This window comes from Gavia stellata, chromosome Z (genome assembly GCF_030936135.1).
Source record: "Gavia stellata isolate bGavSte3 chromosome Z, bGavSte3.hap2, whole genome shotgun sequence".
Classification (NCBI taxonomy): Eukaryota; Metazoa; Chordata; class Aves; order Gaviiformes; family Gaviidae; genus Gavia; species Gavia stellata.
Window position 1 is genome coordinate 22,958,450 of NC_082637.1, and position 11,359 is coordinate 22,969,808.

Below are 11,359 nucleotides of genomic sequence, written 5' to 3' on the forward strand. Positions count from 1 at the left end.
CTTGCCCATGTTTTGAGAAACAACATAGGCAGTAACTGCAAGTGATGTAAAATATGGGCACTACAATCAAAGCTTAAAGTTCTTTTTCTAAGATTCTGATGGTTTTACGATGGAACTTCTTTGCAGGAACTCCTTGTTTAGAGAGGGAAATCATTGCTGTTGACTTCTCACCTGGATATACCTGGATATATCTGGAATTGTATATATATCTTTGCAGAATAAGCAGCCAGTCAAACCACAGTACACTAACTCCTGTCTGTATTGTTGAAGTCAATTTGAAGAAATGCACATGAGGGACAAATTGCCCACCAAGAGTTGACACACTTTCATTTTAAAGACTACTGTGCATGGAAGGAGGAGACATGATATAATTTAATATAAATAATCGGTCATTGATTGGGTATTTTTTGTTGTTGTGGGGGGGGGGTTCCCCCACGGATAAAACAGTCTCTCTCCTCTAGTCTTGAAGGAGCTGTACTTGGAATTACTCTCTGCATGCTATTCTAAGATAGCTGAGCAGTATTTTTCAAATCTTTTGACATACCAGCTAAAAAAAAGAGGTAACAGTGGCGTGGGCAAAAGGCTGCCATTTTGAACCTTAGTGAAGTAACTTAAAATACCCAGTTTTTTGTATATTGCCTTGGTTTGCAATAGGATTAATTTGTATTTTGTTTCTGTTGTTTTAACAGGTGATGCGGATGACGCTGTCAACACTGAATTGGCGACGGCGGGAAATGGTGAGGTGGTTGGTAACATGTGCAACAGAAGTAGGTATGTTCTGAGATGCTTCCCTTGTCAGCTAATCTTAGAGGGCTTGATCTTGCTTGTCAACACCCCAATTCTGCAAATGTCTTCTACTTTCTGTTCATCTATAAAATATCTTTGGTGAGAAGACATTATGGCAATGATAAGTGGTGTTTTAAGGACACAGACTAAATGAGACAGTAGTTAAGTAATGCAGTGTGACTTCTTTCTCTGGCAAGGTGGGGATGTGTATAACCTATGGGAAATACCCCAGATTTCCCCTTGTTCCCTCCATGATGGGTTTGGATTTGAGGCTGTAGTAGAGAAAAGGCTCGTGGTTATGGGCTATTGCACTGTGCTACAACTTTGCTTGCTCTGAAAGGCCAGGTGAGGCTCTGAAAGGCAGGTGAGAGAGCTATCTGGTCAGCTGTAGCAAGAGGAACCAAAAAACAGTGAATGAAATGCTGAGGATACCTCCTACTATGTGGCAGACAGGATTGCATAAAGGGATTCTCATTGTTAGGGTTTTTTAAACTCCTGGGTAAATCCAAGCTTAGAGTGCAATGCATCTTTGTTATGTGGCTATGATGTTGTGCAGGCCTCTTGTCTGCACTAGAAAGCAAACCAAATACCAATGCATCCATTGTTAACCACATAAGGTGAAAATAAGGTGGGAGCAGAACCAGCCTTATACTTACAGGACAGCAGTGGGAGAATAGTGCACTCCGCAGGACATTCTGTTCATTTCTGGGCTTTACCGTAGGTTTCCTTTGTGTCTTGATGAGGTGTCCCTTAGCTTCTGTATTCCAGTTTACCATCTGCAAGATGAGGATACAGAATCTGAAAGTGAAGATGAGTGCATTAAAAACTGTGTAGCTGTAAAAAAAAAAAAAGCAGCAGCTGTGGTAGTGGGGACAATATAAGTACTTATGATAAGGGAGCAGTTTTAACTAAAGGTGTTTCCGGGAAGCATGTTTCCCTATTGTATTTAGTTCTTTTTTCATACATCTGAGTTGGATTGTATCGCATAGATGATTCTTGAGTTTCAAAACTTTGAGGATTGCTGCTGCTTATTCTCTGAATTAGTTTATTCTCTGCTTTATGCTTAACTGGGAAATTAATACGGTCAGTAGCATGGGAAAATACAGCTTGTCTTTGTATGCCCTCAGCCAGAAAGTGGGTTGTGTCTGCAGATTTTCACGCAGTGCTCTTGTTTTATTGCTTTTAAATCTTTGTTAAGATAATTATTGCTGAGGCTATCTTACAGATATTAGTGCTTGGGTATTATTTTGTGCAGTTGCATATCGGCAAATAAAATGCTGGTTTTAATACTGCTTCAAATTAGTTTACATATTCTAATCGAAGTATCCCATAAAGAACCTATAATGTCATGCAGAGTACTCTTGAGACTTAATCAAGCTGGTAAAGCAAGGAATCTGTTTATTTAAATGAAGATCTGGTATTCTCTGGTTATGCTGAATTGTTGCACATGAATGAAAGGGTGCACAGAAAGCATCAGAGTCCTACAGAGAAAATGAGGACCTCTGGGTGTGGTTTAGGTGGGCTCACAGATGTGTGTAAACTCCCTCTAGCAATAATAAGGCACTCTAGTTGGCTATAAGGTTCAATTTATTAAATCCATTAGTCACTGTTTACCTCTTCCTCCCCCTGCCAAACACACACATGCCAGGAATAAAGTCATACTAACAAAAATACCTATTTCAGATAATATACAGTAGTTCATATTGCTCAGAGTATCTCCCTAATAAGGATCTTGATGTTCAGGCACATACGAATTTGATACAAGATGTATCTGAAAAGCCTGCTGGGAGGAGGTGGCAGTTAGGATTTTTCTTTTTTTTTTTAAGGTGTGCTTAGTGTGTTCTGTTAAGGTGTGCCATGGGGTTTTATTAAGAAAGCCACTTAGTGTACTTTCATATTCTTTTGTGCTTGTGCTGTGCCTTGAGATGCATAGTGAGAAAAGTTAAAATTGCCTTCTAAAAAGTGTTCAGTGTGAAGGCTGCTTTTGAGTGGTGTGATAAGACCAAATGAGCCAGAACTTGTTATCCAAATTGTCTTAAATAAAAAGTAAAACAGCTCAGTTGTCACACCAGGAGATTAAAGCTTATCTTGGAGGCTTTTTTGTTATTCTCTGCATTTTGGTGATTGCTACAGAGTTTGCATAGTAGCCTTTGTTTTAATGTCCTTTTCCAACCACACTATCTGGTTTAGCCCTTCTTGCTGAAGTGCATACCCTTGGATGTACTGCAAACCTCTTAAACTTTACTGCAAATGTAATCTCTTGCTGAACATCTGCATCTGCTAGGTTTTATCAGTTGTGGCTAATTCTTTCTTTCTCTCCCCAGGTGTTTATGCACTGGATAGTATCATGCAAAACTGGTTTACACTTTTCACTCCAACAGAAGCCACTAGTATTGTTGCTACAACAGTGATGTCCAACAGCACCATCGTCCGTCTGCATCTGGACTGCCATCAGCAGGAGAAGTTGGCCGGCAGTGCTAGGACGCTTGCTCTACAGTGTGCCATGAAGGATCCTCAAAACTGTGCCCTCTCTGCACTGACCTTATGTGAAAAGGATCACATAGCTTTTGAGACCGCTTACCAAATCGTTCTAGATGCTGCTACAACTGGCATGAGCTACTCGCAGCTTTTTACTATAGCACGATACATGGAGCACCGTGGTTACCCCATGCGGGCCTACAAGCTGGCCACTTTGGCCATGACGCATCTCAACCTGAGTTACAATCAGGACACACACCCTGCCATTAATGACGTTCTGTGGGCATGTGCGCTCAGCCACTCCCTTGGGAAAAATGAGCTAGCAGCTATAATACCTCTGGTGGTCAAAAGTGTCAAATGTGCAACAGTACTGTCAGACATTTTGCGTAGGTGTACTTTGACCACTCCTGGCATGGTGGGACTTCATGGAAGGAGGAACTCTGGTAAGCTCATGTCACTGGACAAAGCCCCTTTACGGCAACTCTTGGATGCCACGATTGGAGCCTACATTAATACAACGCATTCACGTCTCACTCACATCAGCCCGCGACACTATAGTGAGTTTATAGAGTTCCTCAGCAAGGCCCGAGAGACCTTCTTAATGGCTCATGATGGTCACATCCAGTTTACACAGTTTATTGACAACCTAAAACAAATCTACAAAGGCAAGAAGAAACTGATGATGCTGGTTCGTGAGCGGTTTGGTTGATGAAAATGTGTGAATGGGGGGTCGGGGGGTGGGAGGGGTGGTTTGTTTTTACTTGAGCCTGCCTTTGTATCCTTTTTAACTTAAAGAAACAGAGCCACACCGGTATTATATGTGTATAGTTATATTGAGTTTGCAAACTAAACTGTCATGTTGTGAAAGTTTGTGTGTTTAATTTTTTCCTTTTTTCTGTTTTGTATAAGAGAGGTTAAAAAAGGTTTGGTTTACACTGAGTATATGTTGTCAAGTGGCAAAAGCCCACATCGCTCTCCTGTTCTTTCTGTATACGTTCACAGCCTCAAAAATGAACATATATTGCAATGGCTTTAAAAACCAAACAAAACACCTCCATCCTGTGATAAGTACCTCGAATGGATTCAGCTTTACTCCTTTGTAACTCATCCTTACATTTCAGCATATTTAAACAAACCAACAAATGAAATACTAATAGTTAAAAGGCTGACCACGTGGCTTTGCAGTGCTGTTCATCCAGAAGCATGGCACACAATGCTTGTGCATGTGGAAACTTAGCGACTGTCAACATACATTCTCAGGGATTTATCAAAAAAATTAAAAAAAAGAATGAGAGCATTTATTGTACTGTATATATATTATAGTATATGTCTGAATATTGAAAAATATAACATTAACTAATTTATAAAAAAAAATCTATGTAATGCAAAATACTTGAAGCTGCAGTAGCTTGGTTTTAAACAAAAAAGAAAACCTATCAGAAGGACTAAAGTGCGCCTTGCTTCAGGGTTGGCTCAGGTGGTGAACTATATGCTGGGCATCTATGCAGAGCCACCTTTTGGATTGCATGGTTGGACTGATACCTATTGGGGAAAATTTTATATATATATATTTATACAACCTGTGTATACATATACATGTATACACACATACACACATGCTTGTAACAGGCACTATAGTAAAGAGGGACAACAAAAAATACACAGCCAGAGCAGCAAGCCTTAGCATTAAGAATACAGTATGCCAGAATTGGGGTTTGTGCCTCCTAGCCTAGAAGACTTAAAGAAATATCCTTTTTGACACAAAACGCAAAATGTTTTCCAAAATGATTGACATGATACATTACGCCTTTGCAGTGAGCTAATAATAAGCTAACCTTTGTGCACAAATAACATATATATATTATATATATATATTCTGCATAGGTATTTTGACTTTGTGCAGGACAGAAAGTTGTGTAGGTATGACTGTTCTACTTTTCAGTTTGTTTTTTTAATATATTTTATTTTCTCTAGAATTACTCAAACAAAAGCAGCCTTCTATCTTGCCTTGTCTTAATGCTTTAAAATAACCAAACTGGAGATCTAACTACCAAACTGTTCATTATATTATTAAATACCAACTTTGGTTACAGTATAGTGTCTTTACTTTAGCTGATGGTTCTGTATCCTTGTGCTTTTTAAAGCAATTTTTATGTTTTGGTGCAAAAGTTGTCCAGTGTCTCTTGTTCCCTTCATTAGCGAACATGCTAGAGGTATGTTTGTAGGTATTTTTGTTTAGAAAAACTATTTCATGCTCTCCATTTTATTTATTATAATAGGTAAAAAGGTTGTACTTCATCACCCATGTAAACATGCTCATGAAGTTGAAAGTAATTAAAATTTGATACACTGATATCAATTTATTTATGTAACTAAATCACTGTTTTATAAACTTGTTAATGATCAACAATTTTTTTGTTTTGATTAAAATTAGTTTTTTGAAAGTTGATTCTGCCTCCTTTATGGTGTCTGTTACTGGAGTTGAATTGTGTACGGATAGTTCATAGATCTTAAATGCCCAGCTTGCAACTTCGGTGCATTATGGTGGTAAGCAATACGACCACCAAGCCCAGGAAAGAAATGTTTTGTTCCTCAAAACACTGCTGAGGAACAGCAGTTTTCACAGTTGCTGGTGGAAGAAGACCTGGTGCATCAGAGGAGAGACCAAATGCTGCCTGTGATTGAAGATAGGTGCGCTATACAACAAACAGTAATCCTTGACATAATTGCCTTAGTAGGATGGTAGAGTGCGTGGGCATATGTTCCCACTCAGTGGATTATTTGGGTGACCGTGAGAGTTGAGAGGTGCTACAACTATAGACAAGGACAGTTCTTGCTGTTCTTAGATTGGCTTTTTCTGAAGTACTTTTTGTATTTTGAGCCATGCTGCTCACTCCACCCATCATGGAGTTCTTGCTCACCAGCTGACAGCCAACGCTTTGGCTTTTTTGGAGCCCTTGCTCTGTAGGAGTTGTGTGAGTTTTCCATCCCTCAGTGAAGAATGGGATACGGTGGTGTTGAAAATTGAAGAGGAGCTTTCTGCTTTACCAACATCTTCATCTTAGGAATGTTACATGATGTCGTATTTGACTACATCATCTGAATACCTTCACTTTTTTTTTTTAAGTGTCTTCAGCTGAAAAGAGAACTAGAATGCAGCAAGCGACTATCAGAGATGCCAGTGCATCCATGAGTTCTGACAATAAGGCTTGTGTCACTGGAAGATTAAGGATGAAAAGGTCTGAATCTTTGTACAACTTGTCATGTAAAATACGAGTCTTTACCAAGCCTTGCTAACAGCTGAGTTGACCTGACATAATAGTACTAACCTGTAGTGTCTGCGACTTCTGTCCGTTCCGAGTGTGGAATCCTCATTATATTTTTGCTTTGTTATGTTCTAGATTAATTTTCTGCTACAGGCAGTAAGGAACAAGAGGGATACTCCATTCTGTAATAGGGTTTGCATGGATTTGTTGGTTTTTTTGCCTTGTACAAATAATTCAGTATCAAGGATATTGTGGGTAATGTAGATTGCAAAATTGTGAAGCCTATTTGAAGACCAGGCTTTAGAATTAAATGCAGTTGTGATGGTTTCCACCTGCTTTTGACGAGCACAATGGCTTATTCTTCTTTCAGAACTGATAGACGTTTACTTGGCTTGTTTTCATGACTGAGTAAAACCTCTTCTGTCTGCAGTGGTGCTGCGCAGTGCAGTTCACACCATGTTAAAAGCCCTCAAGGACCAACAGAGGGTTGGCCTCTCTCTAGCAAACATGTCTGGATATGTACTGCTCTTGGTTTTTGGAGGTAGGAAGAACCAAGGAATGGGATTCCACAAAAAAAGGCCTGAGGCCTGTTCTGGTGAAAACAGATCAAATATTTCTGTAATTTCTAAAACTACATATTGCAATTGATTCTGAAGCATAAGGAAGCCTAGTCAAAATACGATGTCTCAAATTCCTTATCTTCTCTTCAGAGCCACTTCAGAGAGAACTGAACACCACTGCTATCATTGTCTCCAAGTGTTTGAGTGCTTTTCAACACTCCTTTAAATGAGAACTTTTTTTAAATCCAGGGTTGCTGTTCAGTAGTGAAGGGAACTGAGCATGATTCTTCCATATCATAAGCTACCCTTGAGTCTTCATTGTTTTGGTGAATTGAGTGAAATCCTGAAAGATGTGATATTATTTCTGTATTAAGAGACTGTCTTGCAGCCCAAGAAACTTTTGCCTGTAAGTTTGTTTTCAAATTTCCTTTATTGATTCTGTCAGAACAGCAGCCAGAGAGATTTTCCTTACTCAAATTATACTACCTTCATTTAGCTTTTTAGTGTTTCAACACTTACTTCATTTCCACATACAGTTTTCCCATCAGAGAAAACCGCACAACTCTTCAGCGTGAAAAAAGAGAAAGGAAGGCACTCAGACTTTAAGGTGCAACCGAAATCCAAGACCGCTTCCCTTAGAGTAGTTCATGTCTTATTCTCAAAATCTTTTGTTTTTAATGCTATGGTAGTGGAGCTAAACCTGGACTGCACATACATGACAAGGAATTTATTATATTGTTTGAGAGAAATTGCAGGTAATATTTTGAGCTGCAGTGAGAAGACTGGCACTGTATTTCACTGTGGTTGTCTAGTAGAACAGATGGAGCTCTTTCAAGACAATGCATCTGCTAATAGGTGCAATCAGTGCTTTCCATGGCCAATCAATAATTCTTGCAGTACAGGTGACATTTCAGAGGGCTCTTTTACTATCAAAAAGTAATATTGGATATCTGGTAGTTTTAAGGGTAGAAGATACTGAGTGCTTTGCATTAGTAAATTTGTCTTCTATGGAAAACCCATATTCCATCATTTTCTTTGTATATCCATACAAAGTTTCCTCCTTCAAGCTTTCTAAAATCTCTGAAAGTAACTTTTCAATAATGCTTTCGTGTTCTGTCATATTAGTTTGAGCTACAATTTTCTTTCAGGTTTGTCTAGCAGCAATTAAGTTCATATAAGTGGGTATAAGTAATGTAAGTGCATCAAAACTGGGGTGCTGCTTACATGGAGGGGAAATTTTGCTTTCTGAGTTGTGCCAATTTAGATCTGTAGTTCCATAGGGTGGATTTGTGCTAGAAGTAAATTTATTTCACTGAGATGCTTTCAAATTGATTAAAATACAGATTTTTACTGACAAATCATCCAGCCTTCCATTTCTGCTTTTAGAAAAAGTCCAGGTAATTCATCTACTATTAATGGAGGATATAATTTGGAAAAATAGCAATGCAGCTGATACCTTTACAGAATTGGAAAGTATGATACGTGCAAGTATGATATTCTTGCTCTGTTCATAGACAAACATTTTTCACTGTTTTAAGTGCTCGTCCCCTTGAAAGTATACTTTTTGCAAGGATAATTGGGGAAGCAAGGAGCGCAAACCACAAAGAGTTTTATGTCCAACCCTTGCCTCATGACAATGCAATGGGTAGTAGAGATTTAGGGGTATTACAGCATGTTACAAACTACACTGAATATGAGATGAAAAGCTTTGTAAGATTCTTACTTGGAGACACAACAAAGTGTCAGGGATATCTTTACTTGAGAGAAGAGGTTGCTAGGATTTGCCTTCCCTGGAGAAGTGTACACTCCACACGGGAAGACAAGAGTCTTACCTCCACTAACAGCCTGGGCTGTCAGCATTCAAGTAGCACCTAGCTGTCAGCTGACATGTCATCCTTTCAGGTAGTATCAGTATCCCTAAAGTTAGTAAAATAGAGGCATTGTATGATCTGAGAAAAACAACCTATCTTAAAAAGAAAATTACATCAGCTGCTACATTTGCAGACATCTGCAAGATCATAGGATCAAAGATTTTGATTAACATGTATTGGCTACAAAGCACAAGTTATTTCTAAAATCAGCCTTGACAAATTTCTGTAGCTCTTGTTGTAGAAAGTGATTATGACTAGAAAGTACCACAATCATGAACTGCCAGCCAGTGAGTCTTTTACCGAGTTTTGTACCAACTGCATTTCATTGTTATAACTTCCCTTTTCTTCCTCTTTAGCCTTTGTCGTCTTGTATATGTAATTTCAACAGCCTTGTATTTGGAAAAATGCTTACCTGGAAGATGATGTGCTTGTGGGCTGATGATGTAAAATGAGCAATGGAACTATTGCTTGGTAACCGTGGTCCGTGATGTTGGAAGTATCTGTGGAGCAGTGAATGCAAAGAGTGAGCTGTTCAGTCACACTTACTGTAAGGACTGGTGAGCTGAGACCTAATGCAGCAGCCACAGCTGGCCTGCAGAAACAATACCATCTGCCTTCCCACCACTCTGACCTTGGAATTGCTTGTCTGACCACAGACACTGAGTCTCTCTTGTCCTGACCAAGTCTTGGTTTGGTGTCCCAGGAATCAAAGGCAAATCACTGCTCACAGAAGAAATCTGGAAAGTCAAAAAATGGATGAGGGTGATTAAGGACAGAGCTAAATATTCCTCTGGTGAAGTTGCTGGAATTACATCAAGGCTAATCTTGGCAGACACTTTTGGGAAGCCTGTTAGTTGTAAGAACAACAGTGGTGAGAAAAGTAGTGCCAAATTCTGCCTGGTCAGTGGGCAGGAAAAATAATTTGGGGTTTGTGGCCTCCAATCTCAGATGACCTGAATCTCATTAAAGGACTATTTGTAATGCTTTCTTTTATCACCTAGCTTTTCCAATGCGTGGGGGAATGAGTCAGGCAGACTGCAACTTATCTCTTATCAGGTGCATTACAAATGGTATCACTGAAGCCCTCTAACCCCTCTGAAAATGAGGGGTCTGGGACAAAGGTTGGCCTTGCTTGGGCCATCTTGCCTACATGTTAAGGAACCCTTAGCAGCACAACCAAACCAATTCAGAAGGCTAAAGTTACAACAGGGAAAATAGCATGAAAAGGTTTCCCAGCAAGATCCTATTTATATAATGCTTAACAGCAGTTGTTCACTTAATTGAGTGGAAATCACAGTTTCTGAAGAAAACATTATTTCTTTTGTGCCTCTAATTGGCACTTTAAACATGTTTGGTAGATCAGTATGGCAGCTAAAAATATCCCAAACAACCACCGAAGTGGAAGACTTGATTGTCCTGCTAACTTGTTGGTGAAAGGAACAAATGTACTTGAAGAGGAATTTCTTCACAGTCGTGGTCTGCCTGCCTCACCCTGAGGACAGAACAGTGAAAGGCAGTTCTTATTGACAGCGCTGTGACAATCATCACCCTCTATGGCTGGTTTTGGTGGGGGAGAGGGTAAGGAGTTGTTTTTGGAAGTTGTTTATTTCCTGAGTTTAAAAGCCTTTTTTCTCTAGCCATCTGATGGCTGGTATCCAGGTATGGTGTGGATGCAGTGGTAACCATGGGAAGACTGTCCGGTTACTTGGGATGTCTTTGCTCCACCACCCCTTTGTGTCAATACAAATGTCTGACCCAAAGCATACTTTGTTCTCTAGTGCACTGTGATTTTTTTCATCCTTGAGGAGGCTGTCTGCTCCTGTCTGCTGTGAGGTCTGAGGACTTTCGGTTTTGAAAGCTGAGCTTCTCCAACCGTTCTTAAGAATCCAGGGTCTAAACTAAAAACACTAAGCGCTACAAGACTTTTGCTAGTCTGTTGTAAGCAGTATTGCTTGGTTGCTACATAGTCATTTAGGAGGTCTTTCATCTACTATGTCTAAATGATGGGTAACTGAGAAGCCCGATAGGCATGTTGGGAAATTTTAGTGTGAGATAATACCTAAATACTGAAAAAGAAACTTCATCATTGCCTTATGGAGAGGTGATTGTAGAGGGAGACTGTACTCGCAGAGTTTTCAACCTGCTCTGAACCTCTCAGTATACTAAGGGAAGGTTATTCCATATGAGAAAGACTAAATATTGCACTAGCACAGCGGCTTTGGTTTCACAGCCTGCATTTTTCCCCACTGTCAGTGTATTCTCCATCTGGAATGATCCAGGACTTTTTCCATACCTCGGCAATTCTGGCTTTGCATTTCACCACTCACAAGGTGTATACAGTATGTTCCCCATGCTGGACTCCATTACCAAATGTAGCAAATAGAGTTTGGCCAGGTTT

General features: G+C 39.6%; 1 protein-coding gene across 2 annotated transcripts in view; it reads left to right on the plus strand.

Annotated features, from left to right (window-relative positions):
* The window catches only part of ZSWIM6 (zinc finger SWIM-type containing 6), a 111,732-nt gene extending 107,755 nt beyond the window's left edge, over nt 1-3,977 (plus strand). For both annotated transcript variants that reach the window (XM_059833613.1, XM_059833614.1), the window contains 2 exons: nt 690-771; nt 3,111-3,977. In XM_059833613.1, coding sequence (XP_059689596.1) covers nt 690-771; nt 3,111-3,973 — 945 coding nt within the window. In that variant the 3' untranslated portion in view covers nt 3,974-3,977. The remainder of the gene's footprint in view (nt 1-689; nt 772-3,110) is intronic.
* The last annotated feature ends 7,382 nt before the right edge of the window (nt 3,978-11,359 follow it).